The sequence below is a fragment of the Callionymus lyra genome, chromosome 4 (assembly GCF_982586985.1).
Source record: "Callionymus lyra chromosome 4, fCalLyr1.hap1.1, whole genome shotgun sequence".
In the NCBI taxonomy this organism is placed as follows: domain Eukaryota; kingdom Metazoa; phylum Chordata; class Actinopteri; order Syngnathiformes; family Callionymidae; genus Callionymus; species Callionymus lyra.
Window position 1 is genome coordinate 4,866,181 of NC_141821.1, and position 23,884 is coordinate 4,890,064.

The 23,884-nt window shown below is 38.9% G+C and overlaps 2 protein-coding genes across 2 annotated transcripts; one reads left to right on the forward strand and one right to left on the reverse strand.

Annotated features, from left to right (window-relative positions):
* The first annotated feature begins 156 nt into the window (after positions 1-156).
* Positions 157-3,826, forward strand: LOC148081122 (uncharacterized). The gene is made up of 2 exons (XM_087788536.1): positions 157-186; positions 1,773-3,826. Exons 1-2 carry the CDS (start codon positions 168-170, stop codon positions 3,002-3,004), a joined length of 1,251 nt encoding a protein of 416 aa, XP_087644662.1. The 5' UTR covers positions 157-167; the 3' UTR covers positions 3,005-3,826.
* A 5,312-nt stretch (positions 3,827-9,138) lies between these two features.
* LOC148081123 (uncharacterized) lies at positions 9,139-10,365 on the reverse strand. Its single transcript, XM_087790273.1, has one exon. It carries the CDS (start codon positions 10,272-10,274, stop codon positions 9,360-9,362), a length of 915 nt encoding a protein of 304 aa, XP_087646399.1. The 5' UTR covers positions 10,275-10,365; the 3' UTR covers positions 9,139-9,359.
* Between the last annotated feature and the right edge of the window lie 13,519 nt (positions 10,366-23,884).

A 23,884-nucleotide genomic window follows, 5' to 3' on the forward strand; every position in this document is an offset into this window, starting at 1 on the left:
GACTGTGTTGAAGTACATATTTCATCCGCTAGTTGGCAACAGAGTAAACTCAAGACTAACAACGACGTCAGAAGAAGAAAACCACGTGACTCAGTGGTAAACAAAGGATCTTCACTCTCCTCCATTTTCTTCCACCAGAACACACCGAAGCAAGAATCCTGCTGGAGATGGAGACCATAAATCCAGGTACACACTTATATTTCTATTCAAGGTGGAATAATGACATTGTTCATACGTTAATATGACTCAGTGTGGATCCTTGTAGTATAGTAGGAGTAGTAAAGTATCATGTATATTGTTCTCTATTGTGGGTTCTTTATAAAAACACTCTTGCTTGAGGAAGGTACTCTATCAGGAGTATTCAGCAGCATCTAAACAAACAAGTCCAACATGAACAACTCCACTTGCTCTGGTCACGAACCCACAGCCCCCTCTAGTGTCCGGAGTTATAAACAACATAAACATCAGTTATTTAAACCAGGCAAACGTATATATTCTGTTATCGTTACATCATATATGAACTATATTTGCATCAGCGGAAAGTTACTTTAAAGTTGATCAGTTATTATTTATTTTACTTATTACTCTGATTTCAATGTAATAAGTTACATTACGTTATTACTGTCTTTAAAATGTTTTTCACTACTTTTATTAAACCTTTTCACTTTAACTTTCACAAACATTGTTTTAGTGTTTCAATACAATAATTTAATGGCTGCATTTATGAATCATGACACAATAATAAGAGAGGACGAGAAAAGACCTGATAAGATTCTAAACCCTCTTTACAGTTTTTACAAGATTTTAATCTCAAGAATTTAATATAAAAAGAAAGATTAAATATACTTTACCATCACCACATCTACTCTACTTTGTCTAGCAATGGTGTCCTCAATCCCGGAAGTCTCCACCTCCAAGAGACTCGTTGTATAAACAAAGCGGGGCGTGACTACAGCTGGCTGGAGGAGGAGTGAAGCCATTATTACGTCATAATGGACTCTCGTAACCTCTCGTTTGCCCAGATTACAGAGCAACTTTATAAAGTAACGAGTGTAAAACATGGTCATGATGAGGAACTTACTGCATCTTGGAGAGAAGAACATTTACTACATGTCAGGAGAGTTGGAGTTTATCATTAGTGGACCATTAACACTATCTTTGGTGGATCATGAGGGGGACAGATCTACTCCTCAGAGCCACTTATTCAACACCATTAGCTCAAGGACGGCTTTTTTTTGTGTCAGTGAACACAAAGATGTTATAAAGAAAAACTGCCAAATTAATAGGCATTAAATATAGTATTATTTTGTCACATGTGTTCTTTGGCACTAAAATGCCAACTCAAACTCAATATTAAACTTAGTGTAATGTCATTTTCTTCCATTGGACCTGATCTTATAACATTAGTGGATGGATGGATGGATAGTTTTTCCTTTAGGATCAATAAAGAGTCAGTATTTATGTTAAATAAATACAATTCAATGATTATTTTTAATCTGACTGATAACACGGATAAAACACAGGGATCAACTTTCAGAGATTCTTCCTGAATGCTTCTTTGGAAGATGTTGCTTGACCAAGGATACATTTAAGAGACTTTCCTAGCAGTGATAAATGATATAACATGACAGTATTAAGAGATGCGTAACAAATGTAAAATGTAATCACTGACTTGTGAATTTCAAATATATACCTTGCTACTGATACAACACCAACAAGAGTTCATCAATATTTAATTAGTCAGTGACTCAGGTGTGTTTGTGTCGCTGCAGATGTTCATCAGCTGCTGGTGATCAAAGAAGAAGTTGAGGAACAGAAGTGCAGCTTCAGTCTGATTAAGGAGGAACAAGAACATGAACTCATTAAAGAAGAAGTGGAAAAAAAGTTCTTCCACACTCCTGTTGATGTGAAGAATGAATATGATGATGACACCACCAACCTGACTCCACAAATGAAGGCAGAAGATGATGGAGACAACTGTGGAGGACCAGAACCAGCCAGCTACTTGCATACACCTCTCCATCCTGACCACCAGAGGGGGCTGTCTTCTGAATCTGACACTGATGACAGTGAAGACTGGAGAGAAACCAGTACCACTCAGTCAGCATCAAACTCTGTGGAGAATCCAAAAGTTCATGTCAGTGAGAAGAAAGATGATCACAAATCACTGATGTGCTCTGGATGTGGGAGGAAATGTTCTTCAAAAGCTGGACTGACTAAACACACAAAAGTCTGCTCTCTAGGACCTTTAAGTTGTTCTCATTGTGGAAAAGGTTTTGTAAAGAGAAAGAGTCTTAAGGCTCACATGATAATTCATACAGAAGATAACCCTTTCACCTGCTCTCAGTGTGGTAAATCATTTACTGAGAGATGGAGTTTAAAGGCACACGTGTCATCTCACAGCGGAGAAAAACCTTTTAAATGCTCTCAGTGTGGTACATCCTTTACTAGGATTGGGACTCTGAAGAGACACATGAGCTCTCACACTGGAGAAAAACCTTTTATATGCTCTCAGTGTGGTAAATCCTTTACTGAGAGAGGAAGTCTGAAGGTACACATGAGAACTCACACTGGAGAAAAACCTTTTATATGCTCTCGGTGTGGTAAATGTTTTCGCCAACGTGGGAACCTGAAGATGCACATGATAACTCACACAGGAGAAAATCAATTTACATGCTCTCAGTGTGGTAAATCCTTTATTGAGAGAGGGAGTTTAAAGTTACACATGATAACGCACACTGGAGAAAAACCTTTCATCTGCTCTCAGTGTGGTAAATCCTTTACTCAGAGTGGGCATCTGAATATACACATTAGAACACACACTGGAGAAAAACCTTTCATCTGCTCTCAGTGTGGAAAATCATTTACTCAGAGTGGGCAACTGAAGATACACATTAGAACACACACAGGAGAAAAACCTTTTGTCTGCTCTCAGTGTGGTAAATCATTTACTGTGAGAAGGAGTTTGAAGATACACATGATAGCTCACTCTAGGGCTGCATGATTCTGAAAAAAATGAGAATCACTATTTTCTTTGCTGAGAATTGAGATCACGATTTTTTTCCCCAATGTAAATATTTATTGAACAAAAAACAATGATTTTATTTTCCTTATCTACACAACCTTTGCATCATTTTAACAATAATCCTATTTGAACAATATGTGTAACATGTGTAAAGGTAATGAGAGAGGTAGATTGTGCGGTGCTGCTACTGAAGCATTACACTGTTTGCAAGTTCCGTCGTTTTGGATCCAAAAAACTTCCAGACTTCAGACTCTCAACTGCTCTCGTTTTCTCCGCCACGATCACTTCTCGAGGGTGGGTGCTTGTGAGGGAGCGCTTTTTTTTATGCAGGTGACGTCCTGGAACAAAATGCTGTACAACTTCTTTCTTTTCATTATTATTTTAATAATCGTCATCACTTGTAAATGAGATCGTCTATAAGTAGGAATAGAGATCGCGATTTTATTTTTAAAGATTCATTGTGCAGTCCTAACTCACACTGGAGAAAAACTTTTCATTTGCTCGCAATAGAGTTTGGCTCTAAAGAAACAAATGAGTATTCACGAGTTAGAAAAAAAGTATCTGCTTTGTCATTGTTTGCATGTGCACTGGCCCTGGAAAAAACATCTTTTAAAATGTTTTAGTCAGAGAGGAAATCTAAACACACTCAAGAAAACTCACGAAAAAGAAAAGCCTCCTCTGTTTGTAGTGCCTTCACAACTACTAAGGGTATCACCTCTACTTTAGAACAAATATTTCTTGTTAAGAGTTTTTTTTAACGTTATAATAGGACCGACTCCCAAAGTGTATTAAGAAACTTTTGTTGACAGTATTGTAAATACAACATAATAATTTATTGTGTTGTCAGTGCAGAATAAAAGTGATAGAAAAATGTTGTACTCGTATTTTTATCAAATTTACTTTACATTTCACATTAATAAAATTGGATATTTTTTTCTGTTGCATGTGAGGAATTAATGTAAGTTTTAAGCTAAGATGTCTCTGTTCAAGGAAATGGACTGAAGAGTAATTCACCTCCGACCTTGAGGCTAATACAGTTGTTTGAAGCTTTTGTTTTAGGGAGGCCATGGAAGTAACATAATACCGACTTGTGAAACTAGGATGGAGATATAACAGCAACCTCAACAGAACTGGAAACTCTGCTGTTCTTTCTCTACTTGTATTGTACAATTAAATGTGTGTCTTTTAACAAATATCTAATTTCTCATTATTGTTTAAGCGTTAATTCTGATTCAGAACAACAATTTAATGGCTGCATTTATGAATCAAGAATGAATATGACGACGACACCAACAACCTGACTCCACAAATGAAGGCAGAAGATGATGGAGACAACTGTGGAGGACCAGAACCAGCCAGCTACTTGCACACACCTCTCCATCCTGACCACCAGAGGGGGCTGTATTCTGATTCTGACACTGATGACACTGAAGACCGGAGAGAAACCAGTACCACTCGGTCAAGATCAAACTCTGTGGAGAATCCAAAAGTTCATGTCAGTGAGAAGAAAGACCTGGACTGACTAAACACACAAAAGTCTGCTCTCTAGGACCTTTAAGTTGTTCAATTTATGGAAAAGGTTTTGTAAAGAAGAAGAGTCTGGAATCTCACATGCTATTCATACAGTTGGGAAACCATTTATCTGCTCTCAGTGTGGTAAATGTTTTAGTGAGAATGGGTGAATATCCACATGAGCTCTCACACTGGAGAAAAACCTTTTATATGCTCTCAGTGTGGTAAATGTTTTGCACTTGTATAGGGCCTTAAGAAACACATAAGAATCCACACTGGAGAGAACCCTTTTACCTGCTCGCATTGTGGTAAATCCTTTAGTGAGAATGGGTGTCTAAAGATCCACATGAGGACTTACACTGGAGAAAAACCTTTAATCTGCTCGCAGTGTTGTAAGTCTTTTAGTGAGAATGCGTGTCTAAAGCGACACATGAGGACTCACACTGGAGAGAACCCGTTCACCTGCTGTGTGGTGAATCCTTTACTCAGGCATCCGCAGTGCCAGTGTGCAAGCTGTGGAATCCTGTACAGCAGAAAGGTAGGCTAAGAGGACGAGAGGTAGATGCACATCCCAGTCACGCTGATGCTCAGCAGTAAAAATGGCCAGCTTCTGAGCAGCCTTTCGACAAGGCCATTACTCTGGGGGTGCAGGGGTGTAGTACGAGTTATTTGTATCCCCAGGCGTTCGCACATGGCAGCAAATGTTTGAGACTCGAAATTTCTGTCCTGATCACTGTGTAAGGTTGCCACAGTGTGAAAGAAATATTGCTTTATTACAATTTTAGTGTGTTTTAAACTGCTTACTACTTTATCACAATATTAATGTGTTCGCTTTGCCACAAAGCAAATGCGTTTCGAAACCGCTGATTGCTTTAGCACAATGTGTATGTGTTTGAAACTCCTCACAAGATGTATCCCATCAGGGGTCAGCAAGGGCAAGTGAAAAACAGGGGACGAGTCGGGAGGGGGCAGGTGAGAAAGAGCAGATGACTATGGTATGCAACCTAACCTTGAGTGTTATCTGTAAGACTGTTTTGAACTGCTGAACAAACATGCCTTCTACCAAGGTGCCCGCTACTGTCTCTGCCTCTTGGTCTGGGATGGCGTATGCTTCTGGCCACTTTGTCAAGTAGTCCATCGCTGCCAGGACATAGCTGTTGCCTCGTTCTGAGCGGGGAAAGGGGCACCCGGCTGTTGTCTTATCATAACAAAGTTATCTCAAGACACTCAAGAAACCTAGCAGAACCCGACTCATTGTTGACGGCCTCCTGCTGTGACCGGCTGGGAGGAAGGATGGGGGGGTAGACAGATGGAGGAGAGAAGTGAGGGAGGATACAGTGAGAAAAAACAAAGAGGAGAGTATAGAAGAGTCCATGGAGGTGCTGGAGAGAACTCGGGATCCGATTAACGTGGTGAAGGTTCTGGATCAGCAGCAGCTCTGGAGGTGGAGCCCCAGGGCTCCGGGAGAGAAATAAAAAGTATGGGTTTAAACTGCACAGGTTATGAATGTAATGCAGAAAAGGACAGATATACAGAGCTAGGTGTCTAAAATATTCTAATCTATAGCAACTTAAGATAAACAAAAAGATTCAGGCAGAGTCCGAGTCAGTCCTAATTATAGGCTTTATGGAAAAGTAAGGTTTTAAGATTGTTTTTAAACATAGAGAGGGTGTCTGCCCTCCGGACTGAAGCCGGTAGTTGGTTACACAGCAGAGGGGCTTGCAAAACTGAAGGCCCTGGCTCCAAATCTACATTTAGAGATTTGTGGTTGAACTAATAAATCTTGTTTAAGGAACGTAACGTCCCAGAGGGTTGATACGTTTGGATAAGATCTTTAATGTATGTTGGTGCTAGACCATGTAAAGATTTATAGATTAAGAGAAGGATTTTAGATTTTATTCTAAATTCTACTGGAAGCCAATGTAAAGAGGAGAGCACAGGAGAAATGCGTTTGTCTTAGTCTTAGTCCGAACACAACTGCAGATGAATGAGCTGAAGATTTCTGAGAGACTTTTTAGAACATCCTGACAGAAGAGAGTTACAATAGTCTGGAGGTTACAAAAGCATGGATGAGCTTCTCAGCAGCGTCCAAAGGAAGGAAGTGCCTGATTTTTTAAATGTTACGAAGGTGGAAGTTCGACAGTCTGTGATATTTGTTTTTTGTGTGAGTTAAATGATCCCCATCAAAGCAGACACCCAGATTCTTTCCAGTGTAGCTAGCAGCAGGGGCAAGTCTATCTTGGAAAGATAGATCATTAGTTAATGACTGTCTGAGATGTTGTGGACCAACTAGTAGAACCTCAGTTTTTTCCGAGTTCAGTAAAATTAAGTTTTTTGTCATCCAGGACTTGATATCTGTAATAAGGACTGTAGAGCTGGGTGTCATCAGCATAACAGGGAAAGTTCATAGAGTGTCTTCTGATCAAGTCTAGTGGAAACATATAGATTGTGAATAGGATTGGACCAAGAACCAGAACCTTGTGCGACACCATAGCTGACCTTAGTGTGTGTCGATGAGAGGTGGTTGACATGTACATAGTGCTTTCTATCTGTTAGGTAGGATTTAAACCAGTTTATTGCAGTTGCACGTATGCCTATGGATTTCTAATCTCTGTAGAAGAACCTGGTGTCAACAGTGTGAAATGCAGCACTGAGATCTAGAAGAACAAGAACTGAAACATGGCTCTGATCAGAGTCCATCAGCAGGTCTTTACTAACATTTACCAGGGCTGTCTCTGTGCTGTGGTGTTCCCTAAAACAAGACTGAAACACTCCAAATGAGTCGTTTTCATGGAGCTGACTCGTTACCTCGTTCTCCAAAATCTTTGAAATGAAGACAAGATTAGTTAGTGAGAACCTCCAGATCAACAGTGGGCTTTTTAAGCAGAGGTTTATTTACTAAAACTTTAAAAATCTGAGTCACATGATGTCATTGACAAGTTAATAATGTCAAGTATGAAAGTGCTAAGTAAGGGGAACAGTTCTTTAAGTAGCCATGTGGGAATAGGATCGAGAAGACATGTTGTGGATTTTGAGGAGGAAACAACCCGGGACAGCTGTCGAGGACTCACTGGTAGAAAGGAGTCAAAATATAGATCAGTTATAGTGTCTGTGTCCGGTGAGGCTGCACCGGTTGTATTAGAAGAATCTAGCAGGTCTTGAATCTTTCCTCTTATAGTTGCAATTTTTTCATTTAAATTAAGTCACTGCTACTGAGATCAGGAGGGATGGACTGTTAATGGAATGATGGCCCTGTGTCAGGCTACAGTGCTGAATAACAACCTGGGGTTATTCTTATTTACTTCTATAAGTGATGAGTAATAGTTGGCTCTGGCTTTTAGAAGAGCTGCCTTGTATATTTTTAACTTATCTTTCCAGGACTAGTAGAATTCATTATCTTTTGTTGAACCATTTCTTCATTAGTTGTTGATAATTCTGTTTTAACTTACACGTGTCCTAAGAATACCAGGGAGCAGAACTTTTGAGTTAGTGGTGCAATTAAGTTAAGTGTGTTGTATAGCGAGTCTATAATGCTGTCAACAACGTTAACAATGTCATGCGACTATGGGTGGAGTTTCCTGAAAAACAGACTAGGAGAACTGAAGGTATTGCTTCCTTAAATTTGGCTATGACACGTTCAGACCCTATTAACAGCTTCTGCTCTGTAGTGCTGGGTCAGTTAAGATCAAATTAAAAGTTATTAATCGAGGGCCAGAAAAAACGATCATGTTTTTAATGTCAACTCGGTTTGCTAGTACAAGATCTAATGTGTGGTTGAAACAACGAGTAGGTTCATGTACATACTATGAGAAGCCAAATGTATATCCATATCCACATGGATGTTAAAGTCACCAGCAATAATCACTTGATCTAAGCACCAGGCTGGTCAAGACCTCAGGGAACCGAGAATATGATTAAGAATATGGACCAGGAGGACGATAGAGTCCAGCAAAAATAAGTGACTGACCTGATCTGAAGGTCGTTTGTTGACCATTGCCAAAGCATAATCAAGCAGCTTCAGCACAAATATCATCCGCACAAACATCCTCGGCGGTATTTCAGACTCAGGAAACTTTATATGCTTCACAGTGGACTCTGTTACATGATTTCCAAGAAATTAAGGGCTATCTCAGTTCATGTCATAGACCCAGATGTTGGGACATGACTGTATCAAAAAAGGAAATCTTGGCTGGTTCTCTCCTCAGAGGTAACTTATCTTTCTGGCCGATGCGTCTCCTTGCATTTCTAGGTCAGAGTGACCAAGCTAAAAGTTCAACAAAAAACTTGTAAACCTTTTTTTTGGTCAAATAACTCCAGATATTCAAACATACCTGCAAGAACAGATGTATATGTCTGAATATTTTTGTGCATTTCAGCAAGCTGTATTTTTTACTTCCGTCCATCACAGCTTTCGGGATCAAGCTCTAAGGACCAATTTGTCAGGTTAGAATCTGACTTAACGCTTTAAACAATAATGAGAAATTAGAAATTTGTTAAGACACATATTTAATTGTACAATACAAGTAGAGAAAGAACAGCAGAGTTTCCAGTTCTGTTGAGGTTGCTGTTATATCTCCATCCTAGTTTCACAAGTCGTTATTATGTTACTTCCATGGTCTCCCTAAAACAGAAGCTTCAAACAAGTGTATTAACCACAAGGTCAGAGGTGGATCACTCTTCAGTCCAGTTCCTTGCACTGAGACATCTTAGCTTAAAACTTACATTAATTCCTCACATGCAACAGAAAACAATATACCATTTTATTAATGTAAAATGTGGTATTTAAGTAAAGTTTAAGTAAGTAAATTTGATAAAAAATACTTTAGTACAACAATTTTCTATCCTTTTTATTCTGCACTGAGAACACAATACATTGACATTTTGAATTCACAACACTGTCAACAAAAGTTTCTAATTCTGAATTAAGAATAATTCTGTATTTCTTGAGGTACACTATGGGAGGTGGTCCTATTATAACGTAAAACGTACCACCTCTAAAGTGGAGGGCCAGTGCACATGCAAACAATGACAAAGCAGATTCATTTTTTCTCACTCGTGAATACTCATTTGTTTCTTTAGAGCCCAACTCTTTAAAGGGCTTATTCCACTGAGAGCAGGTATACGGCCTTTCTCCTGTGTGAGTTCTCATATGTGCCTTCAGATGCCCACTCTGACTATAGGATGTACCACACTGAGAGCATATAAAAGGTTTTTCTCCAGTGTGAGTTTTCATGTGTACCTTCAAACTCCCTCTGTGAGTAAATGATTTACCACACTGAGAGCAGATGAAAGGTTTTTCTCCAGTGTGATTTCTCATGTGTTTCGTCAGGTTCCAACTATGGGAAAAACATTTACCACACTGAGAGCATTTAAAAGGTTTTTCTCCAGTGTGAGTTCTCATGTGTATCTTCAAACTCCCTCTCTGAGTAAATGATTTACCACACTGAGAACATATAAAAGGTTTTTCTCCAGTGTGCGTCATCATGTGTATCTTCAAATTCCCTCTCTGAGTAAATGATTTACCACACTGAGAGCATATAAAAGGTTTTTCTCCAGTGTGAGTTATCATGTGTATCTTTAAATTCCCTCTCTGAGTAAATGATTTACCACACTGAGAGCATATAAAGGGTTTTTCTCCAGTGTGAGTTATCATGTGTATCTTCAAATTCCATCTCTCAGTAAAGTATTTACCACACTGAGAGCAGGTGAATGGGTTATCTTCTGTATGAATTATCATGTGAGACTTCAGACTCTTTCTCTTTACAAAACTTTTTCCACAAATTGAACCACTTAAAGGTCCTAGAGAGCAGACTTTTGTGTGTTTAGTCAGTCCAGCTTTTGAAGAACATTTCCTCCCACATCCAGAGCAGATCAGTGATTTGTGATCTTCATATTTCTTCTCACTGACATGAACTTTTGGATTCTCCACAGAGTTTGATCCTGACTGAGTGTTACTGGTTTCACTCCAGTCTTCACTGTAATCAGTGTCAGATTCCTGGTGGTCAGGATGGAGAGGTGTATGCAAGTAGCTGGCTGGTTCTGGTCCTCCACAGTTGTCTCCATCATCTTCTGCCTTCATTTGTGGAGTCAGGTTGTTGGTGTCGTCATCATAATCATTCTTCACATCAACAGGAGTGTGGAAGAACTGGGAGGGATTTTTTTCCACTTCTTCTTTAATGAGTTCATGTTCTTGTTCCTCCTTAATCAGACTGAAGCTGCACTTCTGTTCCTCAACTTCTTCTTTGATCACCAGCAGCTGCTGAACATCTGCAGCGACACAAACACACCTGAGTCACTGACTAATCAAATATTGATGAACTCTTGTTGGTGTTGTATCAGTAGCAAGGTATATATTTGAAATTCAAAAGTCAGTGATTACATTTTACAGTCGTTAGGCATCTCGTAATACTAGTACTATACTATACTATATTAGTCATGTTATATCATTAATCACTGCTAGGAAAGTCTAGAAGAATATCTGAAAGTTGATCCCTGTGTATTATGTGTTATCAGTAAGATTAAAAATAATAATTGCACTGTATTTATTTAACACTCCGATCCTTGAAACTCTTCACTGGCTTCCAGTTTCTTTCAGGATAAACTTTAAAATTCTGGTTCTTACTTTCAGATCTATTCATGGTCAGACCTTCCATCAGTGATCTGATCCAGACTTACACCCCAGCTCAGGCTCTGAGGTCTGTGGATCAGAATCTAATGATGGTTCCTGAACTTCCGGACCAGAGGAGAGAAATCCTTCCAGACTGTTGCTCCTAAGCTTTGGAACCATCTCTGTGTTTGATGATCTACTGACTCCTTCAAGAAACATCTGTGTTTGATGATCTACTGACTCCTTCAAGAAACATCTGTGTTTGATGATCTACTGACTCCTTCAAGAAACATCTGTGTTTGATGATCTACTGACTCCTTCAAAAACATCTGTGTTTGATGATCTACTGACTCCTTCAAGAAACATCTGTGTTTGATGATCTACTGACTCCTTCAAGAAACATCTGTGTTTGATGATCTACTGACTCCTTCAAGAAACATCTCTGTGTTTGATGATCTACTGACTCCTTCAAGAAACATCTCTGTGTTTGATGATCTACTGACTCCTTCAAGAAACATCTGTGTTTGATGATCTACTGACTCCTTCAAGAAACATCTGTGTTTGATGATCTACTGACTCCTTCAAGAAACATCTGTGTTTGATGATCTACTGACTCCTTCAAGAAACATCTCTGTGTTTGATGATCTACTGACTCCTTCAAGAAACATCTGTGTTTGATGATCTACTGACTCCTTCAAGAAACATCTCTGTGTTTGATGATCTACTGACTCCTTCAAGAAACATCCGTGTTTGATGATCTACTGACTCCTTCAAGAAACATCTGTGTTTGATGATCTACTGACTCCTTCAAGAAACATCTGTGTTTGATGATCTACTGACTCCTTCAAAAACATCTGTGTTTGATGATCTACTGACTCCTTCAAGAAACATCTGTGTTTGATGATCTACTGACTCCTTCAAGAAACATCTGTGTTTGATGATCTACTGACTCCTTCAAGAAACATCTCTGTGTTTGATGATCTACTGACTCCTTCAAGAAACATCTCTGTGTTTGATGATCTACTGACTCCTTCAAGAAACATCTGTGTTTGATGATCTACTGACTCCTTCAAGAAACATCTGTGTTTGATGATCTACTGACTCCTTCAAGAAACATCTGTGTTTGATGATCTACTGACTCCTTCAAGAAACATCTCTGTGTTTGATGATCTACTGACTCCTTCAAGAAACATCTCTGTGTTTGATGATCTACTGACTCCTTCAAGAAACATCTGTGTTTGATGATCTACTGACTCCTTCAAGAAACATCTGTGTTTGATGATCTACTGACTCCTTCAAGAAACATCTGTGTTTGATGATCTACTGACTCCTTCAAGAAACATCTGTGTTTGATGATCTACTGACTCCTTCAAGAAACATCTGTGTTTGATGATCTACTGACTCCTTCAAGAAACATCTCTGTGTTTGATGATCTACTGACTCCTTCAAGAAACATCTGTGTTTGATGATCTACTGACTGATCTACTGACTCCTTCAAGAAACATCTGTGTTTGATGATCTACTGACTCCTTCAAGAAACATCTCTGTGTTTGATGATCTACTGACTCCTTCAAGAAACATCTTTGTTGAATCAATATTGTTTTGATTCTTTAAGCGCTTTGTGACTCTGGTCTGGAAAAGCCCTATATAAATAAAAATGAGTTACTTTATTGATCCTAAAGGAAAAAATATCCATCCATCTACTAATGTTATAAGATCAGGTCTAATGGAAGAAAGTGACATTACACATACATTTTATATTGAGTTTAATTGTCAGAAGATTTACAGTACATTTCCACTCCAAGCTTACAGGAAAAAAAAATGTTTTAGTGCCATTTAAATTCATCATAACAGTGGCACCAGACAAAAGCAAACGAGTGCCGAGTTACTGGATCATACTTGCATAAACGATCAGGTGACGTCATCACTGCTGCTCCAGTTTAGATATTTTCAACAGTATGATCCATGGCAAAACATATTTAAAAATAATAATTGATGTTTTTATTGCATTTCTTTCTGATCACGAAAATCATTGGGATTAATTTAGAAGAAATTGCATTTTTCCGGAGAACAAACGTTATAAAGAGAGTCGGTCTCACCAGATATGAGATAATTCTAAAACATGACAAAAGTTCAAGATCAGGTTTCGAACCCGCGACTCCACGTTAAACAGAGGTTGTGGGCGGGGCTTGAACAAACGGTCTTCTAGTGAAGGATCAGAGCATCAGAGTGAACGTTTCTGTTTAAATATTGTCATCAGAATCTACTGATTGATCATGAGATGTAGTTTAAGATGTTTAAACTCCAGACGTTAAAACAAAGTTGATTCTTTGTCATGAAAATATCTAAACTGGTGCAGCAGTGAAGACTTGACCCGATCGTTTATGCAAGTATGATCCAGTAACTCGGCACTCGTTTGGTTTTGTCTGGTGCCACTGTTATGATGAATTTAAAAGGATTCATATTTTTTTATATTGAATTTAAAACGCTACAAATTAAAAAATATTGAATAATTGAAATTAAAATAAAACAAATATTGAATAATGGAAATGAAATCAACCTCTCAATATTTAAAAAAATAAATTCAACCATTCAATATTTTGATGTCATTGATTTACTTCAATAACTGTACCTCTCACGATCTCTCAAGTGTGGTGGTGTTAAAGGGCGCCCCCAACTTCCATCAATACCTAGACTGTCCCACCAGAGACAATTGTACCCTGGATCTGCTGTATGCAAACATAGATGGTGCCTGAATCTTCAACAGGTTTGACACAAGTCTCAGCCCCTCCCCCTCCAGTCTGCCTACCACCGGCTCCCCTTCTCACCCTGTCCCATCCCCTCATCCCCCCACCACCACCACCAACACCTCCACCCCCTCTCACACCTCAACCACCATGTCAAAGACCCTCGCCACCACGGACATCTCAGGTCAGAGTGCAGCTGAGGAGGACTAAAGCCAGGAAATCTGCAGGTCCTGATGGCATCAGCCCCAGACTCCTTAGGGACTATACAGACCAGATATGTGAGGTGGTCTGCTACATCTTCAACCTAAGTCTGAGTCTGGAAGAGTTCGCCACCCTGTGGAAGACTTCTTGTGTGGTCCCTGTCCCCCAAGACATCACCCCCCCAAGGAACCCAACCACTCAGACCTGTGGCTCTGACATCGAACCTAATGAAGGCCCTAATGAGGATAATTCTCAAACATCTCCGCCCCCTGGTGAGCCCAAACATGGACCCTCTGCAGTTGGCATACCAGCCTGGCATCGGGGTGGATGATGCCATCCTTTACTTGCTGCAGAGATCCCTGTCTCACCTCGCACTGGAAACAGCGTGAGGATCACTTTTTTTTTGCCTTTAAGACCATCCAACCATTGCTGCTCCGGGTGAAGATGGAGAGAGCAGGTGTCATGGATCACCAACTACCTCACAGACGGACCCCAGTTTGTGAGGCTGCAGGACTGTGTGTCCGACATGTTGGTCTGCAGTACGGCTGCCCCCCCAGGCACTGTGTTCTCACCATTCCTCTTCACCCTGTACACTTCTGACATCACCTACTCCAGACAGTTGCCGCCTCCCAAAGTTCTCAGATGACACTGCCATCGTGGGGCGTGTGTCAGGGGAGGACGACCTGGAATACAGGTGTGCTGTCATGAACTTCGTCAGTTTGTCTGAGAAGAATCACCTCCTTGTCAACGCCAGCAAAACAAGGGAAATGATAGTTACCTACGGCAGGAAACCATAGAGAGTGAAAACTTTAAAGTACCTGGGTGTTCACCTAAACAAATAACTGGACTGGTCTGACAACACCAAGTCGCTTTATAAGAAGGATCAGAGTCGTCTTTATCTCCTGCGGAGACTGCACTCCTTCTATGACACCATGGTTGCATCGTTGGTCCTGTTTGCAGCAGTGTGTTGGGGAGACAAAAACCATCCTGTAGAGGAGGGTTCTGGCCAAACTATCTGCCATTATGAACAACACCTCACACCCTCTGCACAAGACTGTTGGGGCCTTAAACAAGCGCCTTCAGTCAGAGACTCATGCACCCCAAGTGCAAGACTGAGCGACCAACAACAATCGTGTAACAAACAGTTGTGTTGTACTGTTGTTGTTGTGTAGGCTGTTGTGGTTTGCACTTCTTGTATGTACAGTTTTTTAAAATAATATTGTAACTTATGTGTTAAGAAAATAGGTGTTATTGTTTACTTCTTTTAATCTGTGTGTGTAAATTGAGCTGCTAAGACCATGTCCAGCTGCATTAATAAAGAAATCTTATCTTATGTGAAACTCCAACTCTCCTGACGTGTAGTAAATGTTCTTCTCTCCAAGATGCAGTAAGTTCCTCATCATGACCATGTTTTACAACTTATTACTTTATAAAGTTGCTCTGTAATCTGGGCAAACGAGAGGTTACGAGAGTCCATTATGACGTAATAATGGCTTCAATCCTCCTTAAACCAGCTGTAATCACGCCCCGCTTTGTTTATACAACGAGTCCCTTGGAGGTGGAGACTTCCGGGATTGATGACGCCGTTGCTTGACCAAGTAGAGTAGATGTGGTGATGGTAAAGTATATTTAATCTTTCTTTTTATATTAAATTCTTGAGATTAAAATCTTGTCAAAACTGTAAAGAGGGTTGAGAATCTTATCAGGTCCTTCCTCGTCCTCCTTTATCCACATCTCTCCTGTCATTCAAGTCAGAATGAAGGTTGGAATAAACACTAACAGAATGTAGCTCTATTGATTTCACGTGTTATATGTTATAGAGTTACAGTATCTGTCACATTGTGTCATGATTCATAAATGCAGCCATTAAATTATTGTATTGAAACACTAAAACAATGTTTGTGAAAGTAATGAAAAAGTTTTTATAAAAGAAGTGAAAACCATTTTAAATACATTAACAATTTAATGTGACAAATTACTTTGAAATGTGAGTAATAAGTAAAATAAATAATAAACGATCAACTTTTAAGTAACATGCAAATATAGTTGATATAATGAATAAGTAGTGATACTTTACTACTTCTACTATATTACAAGGATCGAGAGGCTACAAGGATCCAGAACTGTCCAGTCATATTAACGTATGAACAATGTCATTATTCGCAACTTTAATAGAAATATAAGTGTGTACCTGGATTTATGGTCTCCATCTCCAGCAGGATTGTCCTCCGTTTGGAGCTGCTTCGGTGTGTTCTGGTGGAAGAAAAATGGAGGAGAGTGAAGATCATTTGTTTACCACTGAGGCGGGAAGTTTTCATCTTCTGTCGCGCCTTTAGTCTTTAGTTTACTCTGTTGCCATCTAACGGCCGAAATGTGTACTTCAACATAGTCAAGAGTATTCAGACAGTTGAGAGACAAACATTTAAAATTAGAATGCCATTAAAGAATAGTTTTAGAGAAATTAAAAAAATATATATAAAACAAAAGTTTTTGAAAGGATATAAAAGTATGAATCACAGGAGCAGGACCCCTCTGTAACAAATGGTTTAAGCAGTAGGATGTTGACATGATGACATCAGAAGCAGATGTGTTTAGTGAAAGACATTGACAGTAAATTACCTTTTTATGTTGTTGTTAGGGTTCACCGTCAACCCAAACCAGTGCTGTGTCTCAAATTGCATACTAGCATACTCAAAGTTAGTATTTTTAGTGCGCAAGTGCGTCTCAATTCTTAGTACGCGAAAAATAAAATTAAAACTAAATTGGCGTACTAAAACGCCCACAAAACTGAGTATGGTTTGAAGGACACTAACCACCCTAAACGGCCGCCATCTTAATGACGGTTTAAACGGAAGTTACGTCATATATATACAGTGAACGCAGTAAAGACAGATCGAACGCAGTAAAGACAGTTCCAACGCAGTAAAGATAGTTTTGAACACAGTAAAGACAGTTCGAACGCAGTAAAGACAGTTTGAACGCAGTAAAGACAGTTTGAACGCAGTAAAGATAGTTTTGAACACAGTAAAGACAGTTCGAACGCAGTAAAGACAGTTTGAACGCAGTAAAGACAGTTTGAACGCAGTAAAGATAGTTTGAATGCAGTAAAGATAGTTTTGAACACAGTAAAGATAGTTTTGAACACAGTAAAGATAGTTTTGAACGCAGTAAAGATAGTTTTGAATGCAGTAAAGATAGTTTTGAACACAGTCAAGACAGTTTGAACGCAGTAAAGATAGTTTTGAACGCAGTAAAGACAGTTTGAACGCAGTAAAGGTAGTTTTGAACACAGTAAAGATAGTTTTGAACGTGGTAATGATAGTTTTGAACACAGTAAAGATCGTTTTGAACGCAGTAAAGATAGTTTTGAACGCAGTAATGATGGTTTTGAACGAAGTAATGATAGTTTAGAACGCAGTAAACCATTTTAACACAGTAAAGATAGTTTTGAACGCAGTAAAGATAGTTTTGAACGCAGTAAAGATAGTTTTGAACACAGTAATGATAGTTTTGAATGCAGTAAAGATAGTTTTGAACACAGTAAAGATAGTTTTGAACGTGGTAATGATAGTTTTGAACACAGTAAAGATAGTTTTGAACGCAGTAAAGATAGTTTTGAACGCAGTAATGATAGTTTTGAACGAAGTAATGATAGTTTAGAAAGCAGTAAACCGTTTTAACACAGTAAAGATAGTTTTGAACGCAGTAAAGATAGTTTTGAAAGCAGTAAAGATAGTTTTGAACGAAGTAATGATAGTTTTGAATGCAGTAATGATAGTTTTGAACGAAGTAATGATAGTTTTGAACGCAGTTAAGATAGTTTTGAACGAAGTAATGATAGTTTTGAACGCAGTTAAGATAGTTTTGAACGAAGTAATGATAGTCTTGAACGCAGTTAAGATAGTTTTGAACGAAGTAATGATAGTTTTGAACGCAGTTAAGATAGTTTTGAACGCAGTTAACTGTTTTAACGCAGTAAAGATAGTTTTGAATGTAAATTAACCAACACACTCGCTCAAAACCGTGTTTTTCTACTCTTTACACACTAAAACGGTGTAAGCCACCTCATAGATTTGTAAAAAAATAATTTTAAGTGAATGTAGTAATTTAAAAACACATTTAGAGAGAGCAACAAAACACGTCTTACCTTAACAGGTGCAGGAGCAAAGAGGACCGACTGAGTCATTTGCATATCTCCCGCTATGATGTGATGCCTTCAAATGTCGTCGGAAATTTTATTTTTAAATTCATACCATAATAATGTTTTGATAAAATTGACAAAATGGTCAATTCTCCCTATATGTCAGCAAACATATCACGCGTCTGAAAAGACAATATATATATATATATTACAAGTTGTGAGTATATATATATATATATATATATATATATATACACACAAACGTATAGTAAGGTAATAAATATAATTATGTATATATAATATATATAAATGTGCCATTATTAATCCACATATTGAAGCATTGTTGACTCTAAATACATTTTTCTGTTCAGAATGGCTTTAAAGCAGCTCTGGGTAGTTTTGGGTACCATCATATTTTTGTACTAAAATATTTTCATAAGACTTATGATGACACATCAACTTAGAACTAGTTGAATGACTCCATATACCGTGACTTGAGGTGTTTCGTGTGTTATTTATTTTAACTGTAAAAGTCCTTGGGGATGGTGTGAACATGGGTGGGAAAAAATAAAGTTAAAGTTATGTTATTTTCAAAGCCTTCATATCATATTTTATTATCAACAATCTGATTCATTACCTCATCATATCCATCCTTCATTCATCAATGGAAGTCTGGAAATTAAAGATTCATCAACTGCTACAAACAAGGACATGGAAACTGTTGCGACGTTTAGCAAGTGCTCATGGGAAATGTGGTCTCCAGTCGGGCTAAACACGACCACTTTAGTCCACTGGCGTCGCTTGACTAAAAATCGCAAGGAGCTGCTTTATTGGAGGTCAAGCCCATCAGCCCCTTTGACCGACCTGCACCAATAGAAAAGAATATAACAACAGAGCTCCAGGAGGAAATCATTGCTGTGTCTCAAATCGCATACTTCTCTTAGTATACTAGAAGTTAGTATGCATCAGGATGGTGTACATACTAACTAGTAACTAATTCTCCACAGATAGTATGTCTCAAATCAAACTCTGCTGCTACACACTAACAGGAAATGATGCAACAGCTTCTTCTTCTACTTCTATTTAACGATGGTTGCAACAAGCTTTTTGAACGCTAGCGACAAGTTTGGAAAAATAAATAATAATAAAAAATGAAAAAAAAAAGAAAATCGAAATATTTGCGAGATATTTAAGCTGGTATCAGCCCTGAAGACGTGTCATCCTCCTACTGCTGCTGAAAATGCAATTGTAGGTATATGAATATATATATATATATATATATATATATATATATATATATATGACGTAACTTCCGTTTACAACATCACTAAGATGGAGCTGTTTAGGGTAGATAGTGTCCATCAAACCATTATTTTGTGGGCGTTTTAGTGACAATTTAGTGTGTATGGAGCACTAAATTTCGCATACTAAGAATCGAGACGCACTTACGCACTAAAAATACTAACTTTGAGTACGCAAGTGTGCGATTTGAGACACAGCTCATGACTTGGCAACTAGTTGACCAAGTTGTAACTCCTAGGGCTAAAGTGACTAACCTGGTCATGGTTATGATGGGCATGATGGAGGTCCTACTTCATGAAGGGTTTCATGCTCTCCTAAACCCTGCTGCAGCTCAAGAGAGTCTCTCCATACTCGGGGTCTGTTGACGGTGGAAGGAGACGTGATGGAGGTTTCTTTGGAAATTTTAATTGACAGGGCAGCAGATTTTGTCTTCATCTTTTGCTGTTTGACAGATTTCCTTCTTTTTGATTTTAAAAAGTGTTCCGAAATAATTTGCTTATGTACATTTAATAATTGATTTAAATCTGGAAAAAAAAATCGAAATGAAAACTAAATAATTACTGAGGTGTTTAGAATCCAAACTACAGACAGGTATGAGTTATAGAATATTCTAACATTTTTGTTATTTGAAAAGCGAATTATTTCGGAACTCGAATGTTTGTATTTCATTGTACAGTTGTGTGTTATTATTAGTAAAACAGCTTCAGCCAATCAGAGGCTTCGTCACATGTAGCGCGGGCACTTCCTGTTGGTGTCAAAGTCACATGATCGTCAGACCAGGAAATGAAAGAAAGTGATTATGTCGACGAAGATCGTCTTCTTGTCAATATAAATGTTTTATGTGGTAAAAATATCATTTAAACGTTCTGTTGACGTTTCTTTAAACCATAAAAAATATTTTTAAGAGACGTTCGCATATGCAACGTGTGATGTCATCACGTAGGAAGTGGGGGGGACGATATTGTAGGGGGGACCGAAATTGTAGGGGGAACCGAAATTGTAGGGGGGACCGAAATTGTAGCTACACCGGCCTGGGCTACAAAAGGCTGACGTTCAACGGTGAGTAGACGGTCACACCTGTAGGTGCAATAAACAGCTGAGGAGCCTTTGTTTCAACCCCGTCTCATTTCATTGATGACACTGCTTCAGAGAAGCCACAACTTCAAATGTGCTCAGATCACTTGTTGATTTAAGGGGTTCTGAAGCGGTGTTTGGGTTTAATAACGGAGCGTTCTCATGACATGCCACCGACTAATCAAAGAAAAAAAAGTATGATGTCCATGAAAGAGCTTTATAGGCAACATCTCATACCTAAAGACAAGAACAGCAAACATTACAACAGTAACCATTCGCTATCCTCTTTTAAACTAAATTTTCCTCACTTTCTGCATGTGTACAGACTTGTCCAGCTTCCTTTACCTGCACTACCCCAAATTAAGTGAAGCCAGGGGGCTTTGAACTGTTGAGGTCTGAGGGGACAACATGTACATGGAGGCTGGCTTCCATACATTGTCCACCCGGTGGATCCACCACTGCCTTCCTTAAGTCACCCCGAGCGATGGTGAGACACGCCATCGTCTACATCAGGCCATCGCAAAATGATTTGTCAATCTAAAGTGTGTTGGATTTGTTCACGTTTGAGAACTATGTGTATGGTTTGTGATGACACTGCTGGTTAATAAAAATGTTTCCATACAGACTAGCACTTCAACAGTCCAGACGCAGCATGGGCAGAAGTTGCCGCTTGTTTAGGATGACCTTGAGGGTCTGGATCGTAGATGTTCCTCTTGGCAGGTAGACGTTTAGACTCGCTCCGGGTCGTCCACACTGTAAAATATATTATAAAGTTGTTATAAGTTACTACAGTAACTTGTTCGTTCGAGTGAATATTCGAAGCATTATTTGCTTTATAGAGAAACTACAACAGCAAATGCAAATTTTGTTAAAAACCTAATATCTAATGGTAAAAACGACCAAAAACACAATGTATGGACAACACTACTGTCATGTTTATGTTCTTCCTGTTTTATTTTGAAGGTGGTTTTCCGTTTGTGTGTGTCCTGTGTTTTCCTTTGACAGACGCTGGCAGGTGCGCGGCTGGTGATGATTGAGTGGCGGGTTCTTCCTACTGATAAGGAGCATCTCTACCCGGAAGCACTCGCCAGAGTATTGCGTTTCCAGACCAGGTTGGCTATCCCTTCGATCTCGCTCCTCGCCTTTCAATCAGAACTTTGATGATCCTTTGGAGACTCCTGACGTTGTCAGCACTTTTATTTACTCACGTGAGTCTTTTTGTTTTAGTTGCTGTTGGGACCCCGATCTCCAGCCGTGCCCTGCCTTCGTCCCAAGTGACTGTTTGTTTTTGTTCCTATTCATTCCTATTACGGATAGTTTGGGGTTTATTAAAGACTTTCTTCTGAACTTTTCCTCCATGGATATATTGACTCTTCCGCATCTGGGTCTCCTGCCCTGATCGGATTGTGACAACTACTCTTGACAGGCTGAAGTTTTTTCATTTCAAGTTAACATTCAGTTACAAAACTTTTTGACAAAATGTTTAACGTTTTAATTAGCATTTGTATCCTTTCATAGCTCTGCAAAAAATCTTCCAACATAAACTATTGTTAGATTGTAAATCATTGTACAGTAAGGATGAAAGAGTAACCATTTTCACTTTCATTGATAAATTCAACTTCTGGAATTAACAAATTCCTGATAAAAAACATCTCATGGGCTTTGTAATGCAATGTTTTTTCAAAGCCAACTAGAATCTTCTGTGCATCACCGTCTTGCCCAAAAAAACATCTTTCCTTTTGACCAATTGTTTTTATCATTAATTACATTAGAGACCTTTCTTAAATGACCATTTCAGCAACTGATTCACACCTCCACTTCTACAACCTGATTCACACCTTCATTACTACTCAAAATTCTTCTCCTTACCTACATCTTACAACTGGACACAGGAGTCACTTTCTCCATGAGCCTGACATCATCTTCCCCACTGCAACACGGCTCATGTCGCATTGTTTACAACCTGTGGAATGTCAGCAGGGGTCTGTGTCCTTTGTTTTAACTGTCCTCACAACACAACTCGCTCCAGCCTCTGTGTAGCTGATTTAAAACATCTCCTTTCCTGTAATTACACAACTTAACACATTCAGTTAGAAATAGCCTTAAAAAATGGAATTATTTTGTCTTGTTGCTACTGTATCAATTTAAGCTATTCTTTTATGCTACCATTAGTTTGATGAGGGCTGAGGATTCATATCAGGTAGGGGGGTGAAAGCAGATTTATGCATTATTGTATTTTAGGCTGTTAAATAATGCTGAAGATAGAAAGGACATTCATTACTCCAGTGATCTGGTTGCCCACATGAATAACAACAGTCGTCGTGTGGTGTGAAATACTGTGGGGCTGCAGTAATTGGTGGCCGTTGTGCCATTTGTTTTTCTTTCTGTCTTTCCTTGACCTGTTGACGAAGCTCAGAGAGTTTTGTTTTATTCAATTGTCTCATGTCATTTTTGTCACATTCTTCTTGTTCTTTCAATTCTTCGATAAACATCTTAACATAATGGCTTAAATATTCTTCCCATTCTATTATAGATTTTTTATCCAATCCTACTACAGCCTCTAAACGGTTTCTTACAGAAGTTGGGCATCCCTTTACAATTGCCCCCCTGAAGAGTGCAAGGTGACTGTCAGTTAGTGGACCACCCAGTTGTTCCTCCCACTTAGTCCTATAACGTGTTACATATTCACTACCACTTTCTTCATTTTTGTACATGCATGACGTTAGTTCATTCACATCCACCTTTGTAGGGAACGCCTCCCTCATGGCCAGCCATATATGTCTTGAATGATGAGAGAATGGTGTTTGATGAGGCTCGCATTCTGTTCCTGCTTCTTCTTCTATTTTTGACACTTTATCAGCACCCACACATGCTGTAACAGTTTGTCTCCAATCTCCAATAGCCAATACAATTCCTGTCATATTGTTGCAAAAAACATTAATCCACGGACCTGCTCCTCTTTCCAACGGAGGAAGTTTTTCTTTCAGACATTGTACATCCATCATACTTGCTGAGACATAATCAGTATAATCCCTCCTTCTTCCACTTTTCACCACTAAAGGAAATTGTCCAGAAAGGCTTGTTCCTAATCCATCTGATCTTTATTTTAGTGTCCCTTTCTCACCTTTTCTAGTTTTTACTGTATATTTAGAAGGTTTCAATGGCGTGCCTGGGTCAAGTTTATACTTACAATATTTGTCTAGTTCTTCATCCTCACTGCTGCTTTCTTCCTCGCTGTACTTTTTCTTTTTCAATTTATCTGCTTTGTCCTTTGC

Excerpts from the sequence above, each read along its gene's own strand:
- LOC148081123 (XM_087790273.1), bottom strand. The coding sequence starts at position 10,274 with ATGATAATTCATACAGAAGATAACCCATTCACCTGCTCTCAGTGTGGT.